The sequence below is a fragment of the Microtus ochrogaster genome, chromosome 7 (assembly GCF_000317375.1).
Source record: "Microtus ochrogaster isolate Prairie Vole_2 chromosome 7, MicOch1.0, whole genome shotgun sequence".
Taxonomy (NCBI): domain Eukaryota; kingdom Metazoa; phylum Chordata; class Mammalia; order Rodentia; family Cricetidae; genus Microtus; species Microtus ochrogaster.
Window position 1 is genome coordinate 2091960 of NC_022014.1, and position 26143 is coordinate 2118102.

The 26143-nt window shown below is 45.4% G+C and overlaps 1 protein-coding gene across 1 annotated transcript in view; it reads left to right on the forward strand.

The window, feature by feature from the left end:
* The window catches only part of Rab40c (RAB40C, member RAS oncogene family), a 36432-nt gene continuing 10289 nt past the window's right edge, over window positions 1-26143 (forward strand). The window contains exons 1-2 of the mRNA XM_005349065.2: window positions 1-14; window positions 117-301. Coding sequence (XP_005349122.1) covers window positions 160-301 — 142 coding nt within the window. The 5' untranslated portion in view covers window positions 1-14; window positions 117-159. The remainder of the gene's footprint in view (window positions 15-116; window positions 302-26143) is intronic.

Consider the following 26143-nt stretch of genomic DNA (forward strand, 5'->3'; position numbering starts at 1 on the left):
GCTGGGAGGCTGAGGTGAAGCTGGCGGCACTGGGGCGGGTGCACTGGGGGCGGTGGCCAGTGGGCGGGAGCATTAGCGTGGAGACCGCACGGCCGCTCATCAGCCTTCGCCCGCAGGTCTGGCGGCGGCGCCGTGGGCCGCGGTGCGGCGGGCGGGAGGATGGGCACCCAGGGCAGCCCAGTGAAGAGCTACGATTACCTGCTCAAGTTCCTTCTGGTGGGCGACAGCGACGTGGGCAAGGGCGAGATCCTGGAGAGCCTCCAGGACGGCGCAGCCGAGTCCCCATACGCCTACAGTAACGGTAGGCCGGGTTTGACGGTGGGCGCGCGGGGCGGGAGCGGCCTGGCGCGGGCGGCCTCTGCGCGTGTCCCTGCGGTCCCCTCTGGTCCTGTCCCGGAGATCTGTCGGAGAGTGGGCGCGGGCCGGGGTGACGGCGGCCGGCTAGTAAGAGGTCTCAGCGGCAAGTCTTTGGAGTCTCCTGGGGCCTGGAATGGGCCGTGCAGCAGATACCGCTGGATGGGCCGGGTCCCCACCGCACTGCCCCTTAGCAACCGCTCTGAGACACCGCACCCTGTGCGGGGAGAAAATACATCGGCCGCGATGTGATTCTTGTTAACTTCCGGGTGCGTGACAAAAAATACACAAGGTAGATTGCATCATTGGCACTTGCCTGAGCTTGTCTCTTAATTTGGGTATTTAAGGTAAAATTGTAGTTAACAGTGGGTGGGACTGGATCACAGGCTACTGGGGCTGCTGACTCCGGAGGAATTAATGTCCAATGTGCCTTCCGTTCTTATATCACTGGGTGCGTTTTACCTTCCTGATCTCTTCCTGGGTCCCTTTTCTCTGCCTCCTTACCTCGTTCTCTGGGGTTTTGTTAGTCCTGTCTTGTTAGTCCTCCAAGCCCTGGCTGTTTGGTAAATAACAGTTGAGCGTGTGAGCAAGGCATCTCCCACTCTTTGTACTTAGGACTTGTCCAGGGTGATGAGCACCAGGACTTCAGTGGAGGACCCTTCGTTCTGAGCAGCAGTGTTGAATCCGCTCTGTACCTCCTCCCCATGCTCCTGCTGTCGTCCTCCATCTACAGCAGACGTCGAGGGCAGGAAAGGAAGAGCCATGGTTTTACTTTCTGGCGCATGCCAAGGGACCTCTGCACCAGCCAGGCCACCTTGACTGGCATTTGACTGGATGAGAGGCTTTAGGGCTGCCTTTCCGGCAGTGAAGTGTGGAAGGGGATGGGCTTGCCTTTAGAAGCGCTTTGGGGCAGGGGGCCACAAGCTGACTCTCCATTTCTGTCTAGCACCACCAGTTTCAACAGTACATAGATACAAACTCCAGTTGGACCCTCTTTCCCCATCTCCTCTGTCAACTGTGTAATGCCCTATTTCCTGTGACGTGCTAACTGAAGTGGGGCCAGTAGCACATAAAGAGTATAGACATATGAGACTAAGGGCTGCCATTCACCAAATGCCTTTACTCTGTACAAGTTGTAAGGCCAGGGCTCACTAGCAGGTCCTTGTGTGACTCCTGCAGTGTGCAGCAGAGAGGGAAGAGTGCTCAGCTGGAGCAGCATGTTTCTTGTGTCTGGTTGAAATGCAGACAGCACAAATACCAGCTCTTTGTGCTGGGAGCCTTGGGTCCCTGACCCAGGGAACATTCTTCACTGAGTGAAGTTGGTGGGTCTGAGGATCCTTGGGCTTCTTCACAGAAGACGCTTTTGGAAGCGATAAAGTAGTTGGTCCTGGAGATTGAGCACAGTGTGTTTGCTGTTGAAAGAGCTGGACTTCTGCTTCTCTTAGAGGGTAGATGAATGTTTCATTTTCCTCCTTATTATTAAAAGTCTTCAGGCCGTTCAGTGGTGGCGCACACCTTTAATCCCAGCACTTGTCGGGCAGAGGCAGGTGGATCTCTGTGAGTTTGAGGCCGGCCTGGTCTACAGAGTGAGTTCTAGAATAATCAGGGCTACACAGAGAAACCCGGTCTCAAAAAACAAAAGAAAACAAAAATCTTCAGGCTGGGCAGTGGTAGCGCATGCCTTTAGTCCCAGCACTTGTGGGGCAGATGTGAGTTCGAGGCCAGCCTCGTCTACAAAGTGAGTTCCAGGACAGCCAGGACTGTTACACAGAAGGATCCTGTCTCGAAAAAACAAAAACAACAACAACAAAAAAATCTTCAGTATGGGGGCTGGAGAGGTGACTCAGTGATTGAGAGAACAGGTTGCCCTTTCAGAGGACTCGGGTTCAGTTCCTAGCACCCACAATGTCTGTAACTCTAACATCTGAACCCTTTCATAGATATACATGCAGGAAATCACCAGTGCATATAAAATATAAATAAGTACAAAAAGTAATTTTTAAAAACCCCTCAGTTTGTATATTCTCGGTGCAGGGCTTTTCTGATTAGAGGTAGGGTGGGTCCTACCTGGGAAGGGGCCTGCTGCTCGTTATTGGCCGCTGAACTCCATCTTGATCACAGTCTTAACATCTTGTCTAGCTTGTTCCTCAGGTGTGAACATCGCTCTCTCTCTGACTTCACAAACATGTGAGTCATCATAACAGCTTTTTTTTTTTTAATTAGCACTGGCACCTGAAACAGTGACATTATGATACTGTGAGCACATGCCTAGCATCTGCAGGAGCCCCCAGGTCTGCTGACACCGATAGTTTTGGAGTTGGAAACACTGGGGCTTTGAAGGTGCAGCAGTGACTCTAGAACAGTCTATTCTCCTCTAGATGGAGCAGGACGGATGTTTTTTCAGAGAGCATCCCCTGGGCACCTGCAGGTGATCTATACTCCATAGCAAAGACATTGTGGATTCTCACTTATGGGAGAAGACATGAAGGGGAGGGCCGTGTGTTCTGTGAGCAGTTTCTGCTGTTCTCATGTATGGCCCTGGAATGATAGGTCCATGTTGGCCCCAAGTCAGCTAATTGGGTATTTACCCTTGAGCCCAGGAAACATTATTGCTACAACACACAAGATTGTGTTACAAGCTTGAACATCCTTAGTTAAGACAACTACATCTTGCCCTAGCTCCTACAAAGATTCCTCAGTGTTAGGTCCTTCAGGAAAATCCCCTGTGGTTTACATATTCGTGGCCTGAAAGATCCACATCTGTTAATGAGTCCATGGATGTTATTTCATTTCTCTCTTCCTTTGGGAGTTAGTGTTTGTAGAAGGGAGCTGCAGAGTGATGCCATCGTCCTTTGAGCCCAGAAGTCGGGAAGGAAGCAGGACAGACCAGCATTGGGTTTTGCCGTGAATGTTGGAATTTGATGGTTATGGAGATGTCTGTGGGATCACGATGCATGTACCCTGAGTGTGGATAATGTGTGTCTATGTCACAACATGCTGGGAGGTCCCTGCTAGACTCAGGGCTGTGTTGTCGCATCAGCGATCCAGAGGCCAGCAACATTCTTGCTAATCCTGGCTCCATGTTTCCTCTCATTTTTCTCTAAGTGACCGGTTCAAGGGTTTTGTTTTATTTTGTTGTTTTGTTTGTCTGCTTTTTGGTTTTCTGAGTCAAGGTTTTTTTGTGCAGCTTTGAAGCCTTCTTGGAATTCTCTCTGTAGACCAGGCTGGCCTTGAACTCACAGAGATCCACCTGTTTCTGCCTCCCAAGTGCTGGGATTAAAGGTGTGCACCACCACCACCTGACTTCAAGGGAAATTTTAAATGTTATTATTATTATTATGTGTATGTGTGTGTACTGAACTGTACATGCTATGATACTCATGTGAAGGTCAAAATAAAGCTTTTGGCCAGCCGTGGTGATACATGCATTTAATCTCAGCATTTAGGAGGCAGAGGCAGGCAGATCTCTGTGAGTTCAAGGCCAGCCTAGTCTACTAGTGAATTCAGGACAGCCAGAGCTATATAATGTCTTAAAGATACCAAAATAAAATAATAATAAAAAAACTTTAAATTAAAGTTTTTGGGAGTTGTTTCTCACTCCCACCTTTATGTGGGTTTTGGGGATTGAACTCAGGTTAGGCTTAAGCAGCAGGCACCATATGAATGTTTTGCCTACATGTATGTCTGTGTGTCATGTGTATGCCTATTGCCTATGGAAGCCAGAAGAGGACATGGAGGTCTTAGGACTGTTGTTACAGATAGTTGTGAGCTACCACATGGGTGCTGGGAATTAAAGGGTTTTTTTTTTAAATATTTATTTATTTATTTATTATGTATACAATATTCTGTCTGTGTGTATGCCTACAGGCCAGAAGAGGGCACCAGACCTCATTACAGATGGTTGTGAGCCACCATGTGGTTGCTAGGAATTGAACTCAGGACCTTTGGAAGAGCAGGCAATGCTCTTAACCTCTGAGCCATCTCTCCAGGGTGCTGGGAATTAAAACCAGGTTCTCCTTAAGAGCAACGGATACTGCTGAAACAACCTTCCAGCCCCCCTCAAGGAGAAACTTAAAACACTCATATACTCCATGTCTCATCCATTTGCTTCTTCTCTAGCTCCCACATGAAGCTTGCATAGACCCCTCTTTGTTTTTTAGTCGTCTGTTTTTGAGACAGGGTCTTGCTAAATACCTCTAGCTGGCTTTGTACTTGTTGTCCTCCTGCCTCAGCCTCCTTAGTGCTAGAATTACAGATCCGCTGTGCTTGACCTAAATGTATATTTCCTAGTGAATGAACAGCCTATGTACAGCTTCCTTATGCTGACTGTTACTTGATGCTGGTTCACATGGTTACTACAGTAACCCCTCACAGACCTTTTTCTTCTCTGTCCAAGAGCAGACACTTTGTTCTAGATTTTACTGTAGATTCTCAGGGATAACTTACTGGAGTGGGGGTTGTCTTCCTTCCCTGTGTTAGATGCCAGATTTTCTGCCAGACTGTTGTCCCAGGAGGAATAGGAACAGTCACTGGTATAACAGGTTAATGCCTCCAGCATGTGGTTTGTGCCAGGCATGCTGCTGAGGGTGGCTCTGTTCATCATTTGATCTTCAGGACCATGATTCCCATTTTATAGATGAGGCTCTCAGGAGCACAGACTGTTTCCTGGGTGGTATGGTCCCTGGGTTCCTGGTTGGCTCTTTCCTAGCCTTCATTGACAGGGAACTGGGCAGACCTCAAACATTGGAGCAGTGGCATTTTGTGGTTTTCTTCTCTTTCCCTTAATTGTGCCCGGGGTTGCCAGACAGCCATTGCTTCTGCACACTTTGAGATCCACGCCTTGGAAGGCATGTCCCAGATCCTACCTGACCCAGCTATCATCTGGGAAGCCACATCATCCTTACTGAGAGTTGTTGCTTCTTGACAAGCCATTATAATTTTTCACAGGCCTGCAAGTGGTGACTTGCTTGCTCCATTCCCAGAGAAGCATACTGTCATCCACCATGAGAATAGTTTAGGCCTTCTCATTGTGCTTGTGTACACCATCACTGTGCCCGGCAAATTCTGCCCTGGGCACCAACCTCCTGGAGGGTTGGTGGCCTTTTGTTTGCTGTAACTAGGTCCCTTTTTCTCACAGTGCATGTACCTCCACCTCAACCTCATCATTTCATTCATTTGTTCAGCCATAACAATGCATCCGGCTGTAGGCTGGGAATTCAGGGTACAAGGCAGAGCAGATTAGAGACAGTTGGCTTTTATTGAATTTTTGTTGTTTCTGAAACAGGGTCTCACTATGTAGCCCAGGCTGGCCTTGAACTTGAAGTGATCCTCCTGCCTCTCCTGAGTGCTAAGATGATCACACCTTACTAGAATATTTGTTTTTTGTTGATCCTTAGCATTGTCCTAAACAGGACCAAATGAATGTGCAAATAGCAAGTACATAGCAAGACCCATCCACTTTCTGGTAGTGTTGTGTGGTCACACTTGAGATTGTTATGTTGCATATATAATGTCATCTTTTCCATCAGTGTGATTGTTTGTGGCTTGGAGGTGATCTAAATTTAACGACGTTTCAGGAAGGAAACAGTTTCAGGGAGTTAAGTGGGCGGAAAGGACACGAAGGGAAGGAACTAGCCTTGGCAGGTCCTTTTGCCTCCTGTTCTTTTTGAAGATTGAAGCTGGAAAGGTATAAAATTGCTTGATCCTTGTAATGCTGCCCTCACTCAGCCCGAAACTAGGACATATTGAACGGGAAGCTGTGGGGCTGTACACTGGCCAGAGCTTCATCATCTCTGCTGTCTAGGAGTGCAGGGAATATCTTCAGCATTTAGCATGCTGGCTGAGAGAAAGTTGAAGACAAGAAGGAAGGCCACCAGCTTGTAAAGCAGGTGTTGGGGATCAGCAGTGAGAAGGTGGTGGGAAGCAGAGCATCCACAGAGAGAGGGGCTGGTTGCGCCAAGACCTGTGGCTAGCGGACTGTGCTATGGCAGGAGATAGATGGAAAACCAGACCCTCTGAGTCCTTGTATCAGTGATGGTAAATGAATAAGGTAGGCTCAGATTTTGAACTTAAGGGGTAGAGGAGGTGTCCTAGTCATCAGCAGATCTGGTAATGACAGGAGACTCTCACGTTCACCAGTGTGTGACTCTTTTGCTATGGTCAGAATATCAAATGCAGAGTTTATCTGTGGATGCTTGTCCTTCAGAAAGTAGAGAGGATGTGAATAGTGGAGAAGGGAGGGTCTGAACAGGAAGACAGTGGGGCACACTAGACGATTTGTAGCAAAATACCGCCTGCCTGTCTAGATGCCAGACATTTAAAAATGGGGGGGGGATGCACACTGGAGAGACGGCTTAGCAGTTACGAACAGAACACTTGTTCTTGCAGAGAATCTTGGTTTGAGTCCCAGCTCCCACATGGTGGTTCAGGCATCTGTAACTCCAGTCCCAGGGGATCTGACTTCCTCTTCTGACCTGAGGGTACCAAGTGTGCAGGTGGTGCACATACATACATGCAGGCAAAACATTCATACACATAAAAATAAATAAAATAAAAAGAAGTATTAGATGGGAAGTTATATGGCTAAGCCCCCAGATGGCAGTGAGGGAGAAGAGATAGACTGTGGTTTCTGGAGGGTCTTATAACCAATGTGTGCCATCGGTGCTGTGCCAGGAGGCTGTGAGCTGCAGAAAGGGCTGTGCTTCATCAGAGTTGATCCTGTGTTTCTGGACAACAAAAGAAACAGAGCAGCCTTGGTCTCCAGTGGAGGTCGTCCCAAAGCCAAACTGTACAAACTTAGGTCTTTGCATGACACATTCCCGTAACTAACCTTGGTGAAGGACATCTCTGTCCTGAGAGGGATATCCATCCCAGCAACTGAAAAAGAGCAGAGGCTAGAACTGAGTACTGGAATGGGACAGGTAACCTCATAGTTTATGAACTATTTCAAAGAGTTGACAGCCAAATGCCAGAAGTTCTGGGCTGGTGAGTTTAATGTCAGCTTTGGAGGAAGAGCTAAGCCATATGATTGATAACCATGTGTTTGGGTGCCTAGAGGCCAGGCTGCTGCTTCTGCTCAGGTGTGGGGTGTGTGGGGGCAGGTTAGGTTGGATGCTATTGCTGAAGTAGACCTGGTTCCTTCCAGATGTTCACACTGTTGTACGTTACTTGGACTCGTAGACATCTTTCCATTGTCCTTAGACAAAAGTGTTGTCTGTTAACCTTTTAGATAGTTAATAGGGTAAATGCCTCAGGATTCAAGACACTTTAAACCTGTGTGAAGCTGAGCAGTGGTGGCACACACCTTTTATCCCAGCACTTGGGAGGCAGAGGCAGGCAGAACTCTGTGAGTTCGAGGCTAGCCTGGTCTACAGAGCGAGTTCCAGGACAGCCAGGGCTATACAGTGAAAAACCCTGTCTCGAAAAACAAAATAAAACAAAACAAATAAACCCATGTGAACAAGTTGCAGGTGCAGTGACATCTTTCAGGGTGGCCCAGACTCTCTTCTTTAGATTCAGAAAGTCACTGCTTAAGGAGTGGAGTGTGACCAAAGAAGCTAGGTCACTGCCCAGGCTGCCTGCTCTGCCCTGCCCCATGCCACCACTTTGCTTGAGGAGTGTGAGTCAGCCATCTTGTCTATGTTGTGAGTCCTTATGTCCCTGTAGCATCTTTAGGCTGAGATCTGCTGTACCACTTGTCAGGGCCCATAAACTCTGGGAACAGATGGACTAGGACCCTGACAGTTGGAAGATGTCTCCTGTACCCGCTGATTTCCCACCCTGTAGGAATTGTATCAGTGGATGCCAACCATGTTCCTTTACCTTCTCGGTGGTGAAGTGGTGGCTTTCTGTTGCTGCCCCATCTCCTCCCTCACTACTGTCTTCCTGGTGATGTTCACTTGGCGCCCTGCTTCTTGCGCGTCTTTGAGCAGTTCTGGGCTGTGTCCTGAGTGCCTGAGCATTCCCTGCTTTAGGTGCAGTTGATACTTTAAGTACATGCTGGCTCTTTTTTCATGGAGATAAGCATTATGCCTTTTACAGGGTTTCATGTAACCCAGGCTAGCCTCAAGCCTCCACGTAATAAGAATGGTCTTGAACTCTTTTTTGTTTTTGTTGTTTTTCAAGACAGAATTTCTCTGTGTAACAGCCCTGGCTGTCTTGGAACTAGCTTTGTGGATCAGACTGGCCTTAAACTCAAAATCTACCTGCTTCTGCCTCTCAAGTGCATCAAAGGCCTGTGCCACTGCTGCCCAGGTTGGCCTTGAACTCTTGATCCTGTTTCCACATCACAAGTGCTAGAGTTATGGACATGTTCAACTACAGCTCGCTTATTTATGCTACTTTCTTAGGTGAATCTTATTACGTAGGGAATCTTTACAAAATACTACTATTCGTAACAGCAAATGCAGTGTGTACAAAGCATAGTTGAGGTCCATCTATCTCGAGTTTAAGAAGTTTTTCCATTGAGCCTTTTGGAAGGACTTTGGTGCCTAAGTTTATTGCACAGGTAGTTAAACTCAGTTCATCATGAGCAAGTGAGTAATATCCAGGGTGTTGCCTTTGTGGACAGAAGGGCTATGACTCCAGTGAAAAGTTTGCAGCATTTCTGGACCTTGAGGCTTTGTGGGAAGGAGCCTTCGGGGAGCACCCAGCTCACAGTCTGCTCTCCTTCACTTAGCTCTCTCCCTGTTGCTGGAGTTGAAACTTTTGCCTTTCTTTAAAATTCTCATGGTTTAATGAATATTTGCTTACTGCTCACGTGAGAGACAGAGATAGCAGCTCCCACGTGTGTTTGGCATTGAAACTCACAGAACCTTGAGACAGAGAGCTGGCTCAGGAGTTAGGCCTCTCCTTCTGCTCTTAGCACCCACTTCAGGCAGCTCTCAAGTGCACGTTACCCCAGCTCCAGAGCATCCAGTGCTTCAGACTTTGTGTGCCCGCACCCACACACATAATACAAACAGCAAAACTCAACTCATGTCATTGAAAACTTTGTTGTTTTAGAGGCCTGATCTTGTTATGTAGCCCAGGCTGGCCTTAGATTCACAGTGTAGCCTAGGTTGACCTTGAAATCACAGTAGTCCTGCCTCAATCTCCCTAGTACTGCGGTTACAAGTGTGTGTCACTAGGCTTAACACAAAATTTGACTTTTCTTTCTGTATCCATATGTTACCTAATGACGTGTGTACATAGGTGGCATGTGTTTTTTGTGGTTGTTTTTTTGTTTTTTAAAGACAGGTCTCACTAGCTCTGGCTGTTCTGTAACTTATTAATTAGACCAGGTTGGCCTTGAACTCACCAAGACCTGCCTGCCTTTGCCTCCCTAGTACTGGGATTAAAGGCCTACACCACTATTCTTGGCAATGCATGCCTTTAAAAGAAAATATTTTTAACCTTTACTTTTATTTCATGTGTATGGGTGTTTCATCTGAATGTATGTCTGTGCACCACATTTATGCAGTGTCTGTGAAGGCCAGAAGAGGGTGTTGGATCCCCTAGAACTGGAGTTACAGATGGTTGTGAACTGTTATGGGTGTTGGAAATAAAAACCAGCCATTTGGAACCTTAGAAATCACTACAGTTGGGCTGGAGAGATGGCTCAGAGGTTGAGAGCATTGCCTGCTCTTCCAAAGGTCCTGAGTTCAGGTGGCTCACAATCATCTGTAATGGGGTCTGGTGCCTGCAGGCATACACACAGAATATTGTATACATAATAAATAAATATTTAAAAAAAAAGAAATCACTACAGATGTGTTTGAAATTTCGTTGATGTTGTTTGCTTTGCTTTGTTCTATTTTGAGACAGTGTCTCACTGTGTGTCAGAACTAACCTGGAACTGAGATTCACCTGCTTCTGCCTTCCAAGTGCTGAGATTAAAGGTGTGCACTGTCACAGTCAGCGGGCAGAGTCTCTGGTCTAGCCAAGGTCACAAAATGAGACCTTGTCTCAAAAAAAAAAAAAAAAAGAAAGAAAGAAAGAAAAGAAAAAGAAAAAGATAACTGTGCTAGAAAATAGCCCACTTTGAAAGTTATCTATCTTTTATGATTTAACATGAAAAAATTGTGTGGGCTTCTTATTAAAGTCATCAAATTAGCTGCAATAGGGAAAAGTGAACCAAGGAACTCTAGACTGTTAAGAGTAGTGTAAACAAAGCATTTCTCATTTTTATTATCAGAATAAGCAAAACATGAGGTGACATGTACAGTTAACTTAAGCAAAGATAGTTTATGCAATGCTTCCTGGAAGTCCATCTTGTAGCAAGAGCATTTTGCATTCTGCCCCATCTGTAGTTTATAGTAAATTCCTAGCTTTCTTACACAGGCTTCCCCCACACAGTGAAAAGGTCCTGAAACTCTTAGGAGCCCATGTCAGAGTTCATGTACACTCAGGTATGTCTCAGACCTGTTCTGGCCCCCACAGCAGCTTCCTCTGCTAGGGCAACCTGGTCCTTGAAGTTCCAGGGCAGCTGTCCAGGGCCACATGTACAGTGTACAGAGAGGAGACGCTAATGGAAAAGGGTAGACAGAGGTTGAGCCCTGAACTCAGCAGAAGGGTGTGCTTACCCATAAAGCTCTCCAGAGACTGCAGCTAGTGACTCACAGAGCTCGAGGTGTGTGGGTATGCTCCTTCTAAAGGAGTGTGTCAGCAGCATCCCAGAAATCCTTCTCTTTCTTTCTTTTTTAAATATTTATTTATTTATTTATTATGTATACAATATTCTGCCTGCATGTATGCCTGCAGGCCAGAAGAGGACATCAGATCTCATTATAGATGGTTGTGAGCCACCATGTGGTTGCTGGGAATTGAACTCAGGACCTCTGGAAGAGCAGCCAGTGCTCTTAACCTCTGAGCCATCTCTCCAACCCGCAAATGTTCTTATTTAAAGGAACATTTAATGAATTTTATTGAAACAGGGATATTAGCCAGGCGGTGGTGGCGCACGCCTTTAATCCCAGCACTGGGGCGGCAGAGTTCGAGGCCAGCCTGGTCTACAGAGCTAGTTCCAGGACAAGCTCCAAAGCTACAGAGAAACCCTGTCTCGAAAAACCAAAAAAAAAAAAGAAAGAAAGAAACAAACAAACAAACAGGGATATCCCCAATATCTTGTTAAGTGGGGGGAAAATGCAATCATCTGTGGGTGTCCTTAGATCTCTTGAATGTCCAGGTCCATAGATGCCCAAGTCCTTTATGTATACTGGTACCCAGCCAGGAGTACTGGCTCATGCCCTTAAATCCCAGCTCTCAGGAGGCAGAAGCAGGTAGAGCTCTGAGTTTTAGGCCAGATTTTATATAGAAAATTCCAGGATAGCCAGGGATACATAGAGAGACTTTGTCTCAAAAACAGAAAAGAAGCCAGGCATGGTGACACACACCAGCACTTGGGAGGCAGAGGCAGGCAGATCTCAGAGTTCAAGGCCAGCCTAGTCTACAAAATGAGTTCCAGGAGAGTTAGGGCTACATAGAGAAACCCTGCCTCAAAATACAAAACAGAAAGCTAGTTTAACACTGCACACCGTCCTTTAAATGAGTTGTGGAGGACTTACATACCAAGGACAACGTAAATGCTCTATATCGTTGAAGGAATAATGATATTAAAAATGTCACGGACTGGCAAGAGGACTCAGCAGGTAATGGTGCTTGTTGTGCAAGTCTTATGGCCTGAGTTCAATCCTGGAACCCTTATGAAAGTGGAAAGAGATAACTGACTATTATTCCACAGAGCTGTTCTCTGACCTCCAGAAATATGTGTCATGGCCTGCTTGCCCCCCCCCACGTAGTCATATACATACTATCACACATAATAATAATGTGTCTGAACATGAGGGCTGGGAAGGTGGCTCTGCAGTTAACAGCACCTGTTGCTCTTGCAGAGGGTCCACATGGTGACTCACAACTATCTGTAACTATAGCTTCAGAAAACCCAACACTCTTCTGACCTCCACAGACACTGCACAAACCTATTACACAGACATACCTGCATGCAAAACACTTATAGAGATGAACCTTAAAATGCCTGAGCCAGCTACACTGGCACACACCTTTAATTCCAACACTTAGGAGAGGCAGGTGAATCTCTGTGAGTTTGAGGCCAGACTGGTCTCCATATCAAGACATATTCAGGCCAGCCAGAACTACACAGTGAGATCCTGTCTTTAAAAAACAAACAAACAAACAAACAACAACTTTTCAAAAAAATCTGCATGTGTTCAGTAAAATATTTTTCTTTTTCTTTTCTTTCTTTCTTTCTTTTTTTTTTTTTTTTTTTGAGACGGGGTTTCTCTGTGTAACCCTGGCTATCCTGGAACTCACTCAATAGACCATGCTGGCCTTGAAGTCAGAGATTTGTCTGCCTCTGCCTCCTGAGTGCTGGGACAACAGGCGTGAGCCACCACTACCTCCCTGTGAATTTTCTTTTAAGACTTTGTTTGCAGTTGTTAAAGCCATGGATGTGGAACTCATAGATATAGTGGGCTGATTGTGATTTACACTTTATAGATATCAGATGAAGTGTAATGAAACAACATGAAAAGTTAATGATGACTCCGGCTTTTTTAAAAAATTTTTTGGAAGATTTTTTTTTAATTATTATGTATACAGTGTTTTGTCAGCATGTATGCCTGCAGGCCAGAAGAAGGCACCAAATCTTATTACAGATGGTCGTGAGCCACCATGTGGTTGCTGGGAATTGAACTCAGGATCTCTGGAAGAGCAGCCTGTGCTCTCAACCCCTAAGCCATCTCTCCAGCCTGACTCCGGGTTTTGGTGCTACAGTGGTCGTAGTTTTTGACTGCTCTGTGTTTCACTGAGATTTCCATGCTGAGTGTGCTTGCTATTAGTAGACAGAAGAGATCTGGTTTGATGTGGGTTCTGGAACAGTAAGTAAACACTTGGACACTGCCTGCATTGTCCCTCTGTACAACTCCCTTGGCATTTCTTTCTGTTTGGCATTGGCACATCAGTATAGAAGGCACTACTGTGCCTATTAACATCTTCCTCATGCTCTCTACTTCTGCAAGCATTGGTTTCCCATGACAGCAGATGCGAATGTCCCTGTTTCTAGGGACATCTGTTAGGTGCATCTTGAGCAGAGTGGCACATTTCCACAGTATGCCAGGTTCCTCCATCGATAGCTAAATTTTGTTTGCCAGCAGATCAGATCCCAAGCTCTCCCTCTGTTTCCGCTCTGCATTCTGGCCCATCTTGTAGGCAGTTCAGTCTTCTCATTTGAAAGGAGACTACTAATCTAAAGGCAGATCAATATCCTGCATGGGTTTATTTTATTATTATTATTATCAGTATCATCATCATTATTATTATTATTATTTTTTTTTTTTTTGGTTTTTTGAGACAAGGTTTTTCTGTGTGACAGCCCTGGCTGTCCTGTAACCTGCTTTGTAGACCAAGCTGATTTTGAACTCAGAGATCTGCCTGCCTCTGCCTCCTAAGTCTGGATTAAAGGCGTCCAACTCTATGTCTGGCTATGGTTTTAAAATATTTTGATATGGCTGGGCAGTGGTGGTGCATGCCTTTAATCCCAGCACTCGGGAGGCAGAGGCAGAGGCAGAGGCAGGTGCATCTCTGAGTTTGAGGGCAACCTGGTCTTTTTTTTAAAACAAAAATATTTATTTATTTATTTATTTATTTATTTATTTATTTATTTATTTATTTATTTATTATGTATACAATATTCTGTCTGTATGCCTGCAGGCCAGAAGAGGGCACCAAACCCTATTACAGATGGTTGTGAGCCACCATGTGGTTGCTGGGAATTGAACTCAGGACCTTTGGAAGAGCAGGCAATGCTCTTAACCTCTGAGCCATCTCTCCAGCCCCAACCTGGTCTTTTTAGAGCCAGTTCCAGGACAGGCTCCAAAGTTACAGAGAAACCCTGTCTCCAAAAACCAAAACCAAAACCAAAAAAATTTGGAATTTGGTTTTTCTTTCTCCTCCCTGCCTTCCCTTTTTCCTTCCCCCTAACCCCCTCTCTTTTTTTGTTTTTGAGTTTTCAAGACAGGGTTTCTCTGTGTAGCTTTTGGAGCCTGTTCTGGAACTGGCTCTGTAGACCAGACTGGCCTAGAACTCACAAAAATCCGCCTGCTTCTGCCTCCCAAGTGCTGGGATTAAAGGCGTGCATGTGTCATTAGCATCTGCTCTCTTTTTTCTTTTTGTTTGTTGAGATAGAGTCTCATTGTGTAGCCCTGGCTGGCCTGGAACTCACTATGTAAGTAGCTTCAAACTCAAGAGTTCCATTGACCTCTGTTTCTGAGTACTGAGATTAAAGGCATGCCCACCAGACCCAGCTCTTAATTTTATATATTGATATAGTTAGTTTATATATAATAAAATGTACTCATCTTAGGAGTCTGGCTCTAGGACAACCTGTGGGTTGTAACCTCTAAGAAATCTGTCTCAAAATATTTACATTATGATTTATAACAGTAGCAAAATTAGATATGAAGTAGCAACAAAAATTTTGTGGTTGGGGGTCATGAGAACATGAGGAACTGTATTAAAGGTTTGCACAGTAGGAAGGTTGAGAACCACTTCTGAGAAAGCTATGACAGATGTAGATATCTGGGTAGCCATTCCCCTTATCAAGATACAGTGTTTATAACCCAGAAAGTTCTCTGTTGCCCATGTGAAGTTAGTTACTGCTCCAGTCTTGCTGGTCACTACAGGTTTTTTTTCCTGTTCCAGAATGCCACAAATGGAATGTGTTCCTATGTCCATTAATATCCCCTCCCCCAATAAAGAAAATCACAGGATTTTATTATGTAGGCAGGCTGGCCCCACTTACACCCTCCTGCCTCAGACTCCCCAGTGTTTGATCATTTACTTTCTGATCCCATCGTGGCAGAGCAGGAACTCCTGTCCCTAGTAGTAGTGTTTATGTGAGAGAACTGACTCGTTTATCTGTTTTTCTGCTCTAGACATCTGGGTTATTTTTCGTTCTGAATTAAGAGGTATTAAACACAGCCACAATACACAAGCCCTTTTGTGGGTCTGTTTGGTTCTCTCGGGTAAATACCTACTTTGCGTATTGTTTGGGGTTGCAGATGGGCCATCTTAAAGACACCAGTGACTCTTTGCAGTCTGGCACATGGTGTTCTCAGTAGTGGTACGTGTAAGCCCTGCTCCAGCGTCTGACACTGTCAGTCTCTTTATCTCCTACTCAGCATCATTGAGGTAAATTTACATACATAAAAATTGGGATTTCTTTGAATGTTGACAAACCAGAACCGTGTGCAGCCGCATGCTGACTAACCTCTGCCTCTAACCCCAGCAACTGCTGGTTAGTCTTGACCTTACTGTGGACTAGTTTTTGTCTTCTAGATATAAACAAAAATATATAAATGGAGTCACATTGTATATTCTTTGTGTCTGGCCCTTTTCCATCTCATTAAGATTCTCCCATATTGCTGTATGTGGTATCCTTTCTTCTACTGCATGGCATTCTGTATGAATACTGGAGCAAGCCTGTCTCTTCTGTAGACAATGAGGATTTCGATAGTTCCCACATTTGAATTCTTCTAAGGAGTGCTCCTTTACAATTTTTTATAAGTGGAGAGATAATTGACCTGTTAGGGGTGTGTACCGCTCTTCCAGAGAACTCTAAGTGAATCACAACCTTCTATAACTCCAGATCCAGGGGAGCCAATGCCTCTGGCTGCTGAGTGCACTAACACTTGTGTGCACGTTACCACATACAATCTTAAAAAGTAAAAGTAGAATTCATATATGGGCTTAGTGAACATGTGTGGGTTTCTGTCAGAGAAGTACAGGGTTACAGGTCATTCATGTGTTTATCAGCCCAAGAGACTACTAAATAGCTTCCCAATGTACAATTCCTCTACATCCTGCTTTCATTTCAGCCTTGCTTATGGGTGGGTGCCTGTTTCTGTGTAACAGCCAGAGAACAGTTTCTGTCCTGTGGAGACAGTTTATATTATTTAGCCATTCCCTGAGTCTGTAGAGTTTTAGTTTGTATCCAGTTTGAGTATAAAGCACAATGCTGTGGATACAGGTCTGTAACTTTTATGCAGCCCTAGCTCTTTCACTGCTGTAGCGTTATCTTACAGAGCTGGGGTCACACATAGCTGACTCAGTGTGTGGACAGGGAACTGAGTGTGCCTTGGTGGGAAAATATTACTGAACATGTGGGAGACCCAGGGTTTAATCCCTAGCATTACTACCAAAAAAAAAAATCAAACAGAAAACAAAACACAACAAATGGGTGGTGGCACACACCTTTAACCCCAGCATTCGGGAGGCAGAGGCAGGCAGACCTCTGAGTCTGAGGCCAGTCTGGTCTACAGAGCAAGTTCCAGGACAGCCAAGATACACAGAGAAACCCTGTCTTGAAAAAAACAAAGAGCAAAACTAACCAACAAACCAAAAAACAGGGTGTTGGCAGCTAGCATGTTGGGTAAGCTCTGGAAAAGGTTTCATTTCTTTGCTCAATGGGTTATTAGCAGAATTGGGTTCTTTATGGTTGTGGGACTAAAGTTTCTGGGTTTTTTGTTTTTTGTTTTTTTTCTGATTTGCAAACAAAGCTATAGAGGGTGCCAGCAAGGGTGGGTCAAGTCCTGCTCAGGTTTGCATCGTTACTCTTCTAACTCTACTGGAAAAGGCTTCTAAGTAGTCTTTTCTTCCTTCCTTCCTTTTTTAAAATTTTGTTTTGTTTGTTTGTTTGTTTTTATTTTTTCTAGACAGGATTTCCTCTGTGTAACTGCCATGACTGTTGTGGAAGTCACTTTAGTAGACCTGGCTAGTATCAAACTCACAGAGATCCACCAGCCTCTACCTCCCAAGAGCTGGGATTAAAGGCATGCACTCCCACTGCCCAGTCTTTCTTCTCTCTCTCTCTCTCTCTCTCTCTCTCTCTCTCTCTCTCTCTCTCTCTCTCGACAGTTTCTCTTTGTAACAGCCCTGGCTGTCCTGGAACTTGCTTTGTGGACCAGGGTGACCTTGTCTCTGCCTCCTGAGTGCTGGGATGGGATTATAGGCTACATCACTCTGCCCAGCTAGTGACTTATTTTTTATCATCACTTCCTCTCTACTGCTCTTGCCCAAATTCATACATGAAGTAACCCTTTGAGGAACTACTGAGTAAGCAACCAAGTAATTTTGACGTTCTATTTGGCTGGCCTCCTGAAACTGCTTTCATATCTCCAAGCCTAGAGCTGACATGTGCTTGCCCCTCTCAGCTTCCATTTATCCTCAGTCATCCTGAAAGGCTAGATATAGACCAGCAGTGGAAGGATGGGATTTGGGAGTCTCAGGACCTCAGCTTCAGGCTAAGACCTACAGACATGGCCCTTAGTTCCACCAGGCCCAGAGCTGCTCCCAGACAGTGCTTTGTAGAAACTCATTTATTGTGTTGAAAAGAAATAAAATCCAAGTGATACATTGTGCACTGACTTTAAATGTGCCTAGATACATATCTGCAAAACAGTTCCTAAAGAGCCAGGTGTAATGGAACACACTTTTAATCCCAGCACTTGAGAGGCAGAGGAAGGAGGATCGCTAAATTCTAGACTAGCCTGGTCTACAGAATGAGTTTCAGGACAGCCAGGGCTACACAGAGAAACCCTGTCTCAAAACCAAAACAAACAAAACAAAACAGTTCACAAAGAAAAAAGGGTGATTGGTGATGAAATCAGACTACAACAGGTAGTCATGTTGGCTAGAGTAGGGCTTGTGCCTGTCATTGAGGTAGGAGAAGGGAGCGTTCGAGGCCAGCCTGGGCTACATAGTAAGACCCTGTAGGCAGCCTGGCCAGGCATTTGACTGATTGTGGACATCAACATATTCCTCATGCTTCTGAATAGTCCTTAATATAGTGTGGTGTCTTTGCCCCAGTGACAAAATGTCCCCCAGGGCTGAGGAGATGGCTCTGTCAGTAAAGTGCCTGCTATACAGGCATGAGGACCTGAATTTGGATCCTGAGAACTCACATAAAAAGCCAGGTATGGCAGCATGTGCCTGTAATTCCAGAATTGGGGTGTGGGGTGGGGTGGCAAAGAGGTTCCAGAAGCTCCTTGGCTGGCCAACCTAGCCAAATTGCTGGACCACATCCCCTCAAGGGAATGTTTAGAATCTATGAGGGCAGTTTGTGTTTGTAGTAGTAATGTGTGTGTATGTGTGAATTCTGGATTGCTTTCCACAGTAATTTACTCATTCATTCTCCTACCTTTTTATTTGTTTTCTTTGAGACAGGGTCTCTGTTAAGTAGCTCTGACTGGCCTGGAACTCAGAGAGATCCTCCAGCCTCTGCCTGTAAGTGCTGGGGATTAAAGGTGCGTTTAATTTAAAAACAATTCAACTTATTTTGTGAGTATGGGTACACATACCATGGCACATTTGTGGAGGTCAGAGGTCAGCTTCAAGCCGGTCCTCCCATTCCACCTTTTAAAAGGTTCTGGGTCTAACTCAGGCTGCCACCCACTAAACCTCCCTGCCTCCTGTCCCCACTTGAGCACACGAACCTGACAGCAGTTGGGTGATGACTTAAGCCTCTGTGGCACCTGAAAACAGTGCCTGGAGTGAGTGGGGTAGGAATGTGCAGGACTCTGCTGTTAAGTGAACTGCCACTTCCTTGAGAGTTGCTCACTGAGTAATAGTAAAGTGTCTTGAAAAAGGCACAAATCTGGGACCAGCCAGATGGCTTGGCTACTGAGGGTACCACAAAGCCTTGACAGCCTGACTTGATCTTTAGAATCCATGTGCTAAGCTGGGCAATGGTGGTGCACGCCTTTAATCCCATCACTGTAAGTCCGAGGCCAGCCTGGCTTATAGATTGAGTTCCAGGACAGCCAAGGCTGTGCAGAGAGATCCCATCTTGAAAACAAAACAAAAACAAAACAAAAAAAAACCCCTACGTGGTAGAAGGAGAGAACTGAGTCCCCCAAGTTGTCCTCTGACCTCCATATGTGTGCTATGGTATGCTCATGTTCTCACCACCATATACACAAAATTAATAAATAAAATATTTAAACATAAATTTGTAAGATACAAGGCTGTTGGTTTAGCAGGCAGGATATGCAGCCATAGCTGAGTGAGGGGGGTGGTCACAAGAATTCTGCTGAACTCAGAGCAGGTGCCAAGAGGCTGGCATGTCAAAGTCCCACTCTACCAGGAGACACAGGAGGCTTATTCTCTTAGAGAATAGAGCCATGGACACCAGACACCACCGGGTGCATGAGGGTGGAGAGAAGCAAGGAGCTAATAACAGAGTCCTCTTAGGCCAATTTCATTCTAAATGGGGGAACTTGGCACCCCTTGGCTCCAGCACTGGCAGACAGGGTCCCAAAGCAAGCGTCTGGTCTTCACTGCACAATTGTCAGTTCAAGAGAGGTTCCAGAGACACCCACAGACCAGCAGCAGCTCTACAAACACTGGTTCTCAAGCCAGAGTTTTAGAGCCTTTTGTGACTTCTGCAGCTTTTCAGGGGTTTTTGTAGGGAGCGAAGGGACAAACAAGCTCGTCAGCATGTATGGTAAAGGACCCTGGGAACACCAGGGAGCTCCAGACATCGCATCACACCTCTGAGAACAAAGACTAGGTTCCTGCCCTGTTGGGATATCCAGACCCCAAAGAGCTGCTAGAAATAACAGATCAGTGGATATTGTAAAAAAGACTAGAAATTAAATTAAGATAATCTTCCAGTAAATAGAATATAAAGGCAAGACTGGGGGAAGATGAGACACCTGGACAATTATCTTAATAGTCACTCTGGCCAGCATGGGTCCGATGTCGGCTGTAGCCATGTTTATCGCTACAACTCTATGGTGTTTCAAAGTCCCTGCCACCAAACAAACTGCAGCAGTGTGCTCACAAACCACACTCAAATGCTCTGTAACTGGACCTCCTGCCTGAAAGAGTCAGAGTTTGCATTAGCAGGACAGCCCAGGAAGCCGGCATTTTAAAATGGTGCGACTTTTTTCCTGCTATGGCTGAAAATCAAAAAGCATGCAATCAGCTTTTCATCGACACCATTTAAGTGTTTTGTAGCAGGACCTCTTAAAAGAGCTGCAAGGTTTTGCAGCTAAAGCTGAGTCAGGAAGCCTCTCTTAAAATAGTCGCATTTGCCTCTAGCAAACAGAGCCCACCTGAGAAAATGCTGCTATCAATAAGCCATGCTTTTCTCTATTCTTTTCTGTCTATAATTACTTCCCGAGCTCTCTCATGCTTTATGTGAATGCAGTTGTCCATGTGGGTGCCATTTGTTGACTGCGTTTTCTGTCTTGCCCTGTTCCTGCAATCATTAAGTCCCAAAGAAATTACACAGAGGTCTATATTAGTTATAAATTGATTGGCCCATTAGCTCAGGCTTCTTATTAACTCTTTTTTTTCTTATTAACTCTTATAACTTATATTAGCCCATTATTCTTGTCTATGCTAGCCACATGGCTCAGTATCTTATTCAGTGAGGCAGTCACATCTTGCTTCTTCTGTGGCTTGGCCAGGACTCCAGCATGGGTCAGGAAGGACAGGATCTGAGCATGTGGAGCAAGGCAAACAGAGGGAAGGGCAGCATCCAGCACCAAGGATGGAGGCCGCACTGATCCCCAAGCAGAGAAGACATTCTGATAGAGGTTAGAGGAAAAGGTTGGGAGTTGCAGGGCACTGGGCACAATTCAAGGGTAGCTTTGTGAGATTCGGTTTCATATAACTTAAACAAAAGGCCCTGAATATATGGTAGACAGAGCCAGGATCCTGGCTAGTCATTTTATTCTCATAAGTGAAGCAAGTATTATAACTCCTTGCCTCAGTTTCTTTGTTTGGTATGTATCTCATAAGGTTAAAAATTGTATTCAGGGGGCTGGAAAGATGGCTCAGGGGTTAAGAGCACTGGCTGCTCTTCCAGAGGTTCTGAGTTCAATTCTCAGCCTCTACATGGCAGCTCTCAACTGTCTGTAATTCCAGTTCTAGGGGCTCTGACAACCTTATACAAATATACATGCAGGCAAAACAGCAATGCACATTTAAAAAACAATGTGTTCAAGTCTGCCAAGGGGCAGCATTTTGCTGGGTTTAAATGACCGAAAGGACTACAAGGACAGAGCCAAACTGTTAGGTGAGGCTTTCAGATCTAGTGCGTAGTGGCTAGGTCTGCAGCCCTTTTGCTTAGAGAAGCCTTAGCCCAGATGATCTTGGGCCTGGGGGGCAGCTGGTCCTCTGGGAGCTTGTGCATCTTGAATTAAGCTGTGTTTTCTTGGCTGGTGAAAAAGAAGAATACTTTTAAACAGAAGGGGAAAGTGAGTAGTGCTGACAGAGTGTTCTTGTAGAAAGGCCCCTACTGACACCCACCAATCCCCTTACAGCCATGTTCAGACTTGAGCTTGCCTGTGGCTCTGCCAGCCTTTGCCCTACATGCCTGCTGTCTGTCTTGTGCCTGGCTCAGGCCCTGTTCCAGGTCACTGCTCTGTGTCTTCCACCACACTCCACCTCTGTGCCCCCTCCTTCAACACAGGACCTACTTACCCTCAAGCCTTGGATAATTGCTCCTTTTAGAACCCTTCCAAGCCAAGGGCTCCTTCCCTGGTTATCTTGGCATAACACTTTAATGTGAACTGTCATTAGACCCCCAAGCATCCTCTTGTATTGAACTATGCTCTCTTTAGTTGCTTAGTGTAGAGCCCCTTCAGAGCTGTATAATGAGCAGTGGGAGTAGTGAGGTCCTGCTCACTGAACTGGGAGCCAAGAGATTAAAATCACCCAGCTCTGCTGGGGAGAATGGCCCAGAATCTGAAGGAATCTCGGGGGATGCTGACTAGCCTTGGGCTGTAGCTCAACCAGTCTAGAAAACTAGAAGTCAGGGAAGATGCTTTCCAGGTGAGGACAGCAGTTTTTACTTTCCTGACTTTGCCCAAAAAAAGGAATTGCTAGAGGGTACTGATGCAAAGCCACCTGTCACCGACCCCTGTGACCTCCTTAAGCCACAGGTCTACCAGGCAACACCTGCACTTCCTGGCAGGAGAGCTGAAAAGTCTAGCTCAGTGGGTGCATGTAGTGGGCATTCACTGGTACTTATGCAGTGCCACATAGCTAGACTGCTCCTGCTCCTTTTCTCTCTCTCTTTCTTTCTTTCTTTCTTTCTTTCTTTCTTTCTTTCTTTCTTTCTTTCTTCCTTCCTTCCTTCCTTCCTTCCTTCCTTCCTTCCTTCCTTTCTTTCTTTCTTCTATTTATTTATATATATTTTTCTTTTTTTTAAATTTTTTTATGATTTATTTATCTTTATTTTATGTGCATTGGTGTAAAGGTGTCAAATCCCTTGGAACTGGATTTTCAGACAGTTGTGAGCTGCCATGTGGGTACTGGGAATTGAATCTGGGTCCTCTGGAAGAGCAGTCAGTGCTCTTAACCGCTGAGCCATTTCTCCAGCCCCTATTTATTTATATTTTTAAGGCAGAATTTCTTTGTGTAGCCTTGGCTGGCCTAGAACTCGCTCTGTAGACCAGGCTGGCCTTAAATTCAGAGATCAGTCTACTTCTGCCTCCCAAGTGCTGGGATTAAAGGCGTGCATGTACATCGCCACCACCGCCTGGCTGTTTATTTATTTTTATTTTGTTTTTGGAGGCAGGGTCTATCTGTGTAGTTCTGAGTGTTCTGGAACTATATAGACCAGACTGGCCATGTACTCAAGAGATCTGCCTGCTTCTGCCTCCAAAGTACTGGAATTAAAGTTGTGTGCCAGCATGCCTGGCACATTGAATGATTTACTTTGTTTAAAATTCCCTCCCTTTTATTTTGGGTGCTGGCAGTTGAACCCAGGACCTTGTGTATGTAGCAAATCACGTTTTACTGTTATGCTCTACTCCAGCACAAAAAGCTGCTGAATGTTTAAAGCCTGATGGGAGGAGGCTGGTTCATTGGCTAATGGATGACTGTCCCATGTGTCCTGGGTGAGCACAGAATACCTAGGTGTATGTGGAGAACAGGCCCTTGGTCCTCCCCCTAACACCCACCCCGGGTAAGCTCCTCTCTTGAGATGCTTGACCTGGTTCCCAGAGTTGCAAACTATCTCCATGTTGAAGTGTTCCAGGCCCTCCTGGTGCTGGAGCTGCTAGAATGTTTGATTCTGAAAGGCAGTTGTGCTGGCTGGGGGAGCCTTTCAGTGTCACAGTCAGCAGGGACCACCTGAGAGCCAGCTGAGGACAGTGACAGGCCCATTAGCATAGCTCTTTATGTGAGTGACAGGTCTGTTTGTTGGTGACCTCATGGTCTCATTGTAGGCTCTTCCTAGGTATCCACTGTTGAGTTGTAGCTGCTGCACTCTTGGCAGGCCTGGGGCCACAGCGCCATCTAGGGGTAGTTTAGTAGTCAGGCAGTTGCTTTCCTCGGGGATAGGATTGGAGAGTCCAGATCACAGTCAAGGCTATGTGTGCTGTAGCTCTTGCTGATGGCTCTCAAACAGGCCAGACAAAAATCAGTACAAAGTGTGGTGGTGCATGCCTTTAATCCCAGTACTCAGGAAGCAGAGGCCGACAGATCTCTATGAAAGATCTCTTGAGTTCAAGGACAGCCCAGTCTACACAGTGAGTCCGAGGACAGCCAGAGCTACAGAAGTGAGATCCTGCCTCAAAACAAACAGACAAATAAATAAAAACACACCGGGCAGTAGTGGCACTTGCCTTGGCAGAGGCAGACGGATCTCTTTAAGTTCAAGGGCAGCCTGATCTACAGAGTGAGTTCCAGGACAGCCAGGACTACACAGGGAAACCTTGGGGGGAGGGGGAGGGAACAAGGTAATTAATTAATTAAAAATCACCACAATAGTGTCCCCACAAGCTTCTCTTGGAAGCTGCAGTTGCCAGCATTGAACTTCTACCATAGAAACTCGGGGGAAAATAGGGAAAGGATACAGGAGTACTATGATCTGGTCCAGCGGTCAATCCTGCCGGCGTGTATGCAATACCCCTACCTTATATCATGGAAGTAGAGGAGTCAGAGGCAGGAGAATTGCTGCAAACTCAAGCCAGCTGTATAACAAGTCCCAGGCCAGGTAGTCTAAATAGAGAACCCTGTCTCAAAAATCCATGTCTTCACCACACTTGCCAAGTACACAGTTCAGGAGCACCACTTGTTTGTACATTTGTGTAATCACTATTGTGTTAGCATTGCCACCTGTTTCTCTATCTCACCATCTGTGTTGTGTCTAGCCATGTCATCCAGTATGCAGTGGTTAGCATAGGGTTCTGATTTCATATTCTGATGGCTGCCAATAATGCTACAAATTTTTTTTGTGCTTGTTGACCATTGCTATCTATGTCTTTTGTAGCGATATGTCTTTGTCCATTTTTGAATTGAGTTGTTTTATTGTTGAATTGAAGGAGTTCTTTATAGAACTCTCGGTCTTTTTTGTTTGTTTGTTTGTTTTTTTGAAACAGGGTTTCTCTGTAGCTTTGGTGCCTGTCCTGGAACTCTGGAACTAGCTCTTGTAGACCAGGCTGGCCTCGAACTCAAAAAGATCCGCCTGCCTCTGCCTCCCAAGTGCTGGGATTAAAGGTGTGTGCCACCACCGCCTGGCTAACTCTCGGTCTTAATAAGATTTATAATTTGCAAATATTTTCTTATGTTACAATTTTTCACTCTGTTATAGTGTCCTTTAATGCATGAGAACCAAGTTTGGATGCAGTTACTAGTTGACCAGGCAGAAGATGGCTCAGAAGAAGCTACTGATGCCTGAAGAGGATGTTGTACTGTAATGCAGACATAGAGATACACAGGGACATAGGTGCACAGACAACAATGTACACTCAGTGCACACAGGTGTGCAGATGTGCATATGCGCATGTATACCACATTCTGTGAGAGTGGTACCTGTGCATTTTAAATGTCCATCTCCAAGTCCTCTTGGAACACAGTTAACTTGTTAGGTTTTAGACAGGATTTTCTGTAGATTAGGCAGCCTTGAACTTACTGTACAGAGAAAAGTAACCTTGAGTTCTAGATCTGCATCTGTCTCCCAAGTGGTAGAATTATAGTTGTGTATCACTACACCTGGCTTGCAAGTATTATGTGAAAAATAAAAAACTGATGTCTTTAAGGTTTAAACTGGAGATGAGAGAGGGAGTTATTGTTCAGGAACCTTTTCTGTATAGTAAGCTCCATTGTGTCATCGTAGTTCATCATTGTTGGTGTCCCCCCCCCCCCGTTTAAAAAACAAACTTGGGCACCATTGGTGGATCTGATAAGGCTCCAGTGTTTTTGTTTTTGTTTTTGTTTTTTTGGTTTTTCGAGACAGGGTTTCTCTGTCTAGTGTTTTATATAAATTAAGTATCCAGTGTGGCCTGCTTCCACCAACATCTGTTTTGTTTTGTTTTGTTTTTTTATAAAAACGTGAAAACATAAAGCAAACCCTCAAGGTAGAATAAATATAAAGGTCTTTGGAGAGTTCTGTGGGGAGCAGCATTTTAAAAGATTACTTTGGTCCTGTGTGGTGGTCTCATCTGTAATCTTCGGGTGCTCAGGCAGGAGACTGCATGAGCTTAAGGCCAGCATGGGCTACATCTGAAGACCCTGTTTCTAAAAACTAAGTAAAAAGCCAGCCAGTGGTGGCACACACCTACTCAAGAGGTAGAGGTAGGTCAATCTCTGATTTCAAGGCCAGCCTGATCTATAGCAAGTTCAGGATGGCCAGGGCTACCCTGTCTCAAAAAACAAACAAAACCTAAGTAAGTAAGTAAATACCTTCATCTTGGTGATGCAGCAGTATCTAAGAACTGTGATAAATCAAAGAATTAGAAAGCACTTTGTTTTTTTGTTTTTTTGGGTTTTTTTTTAA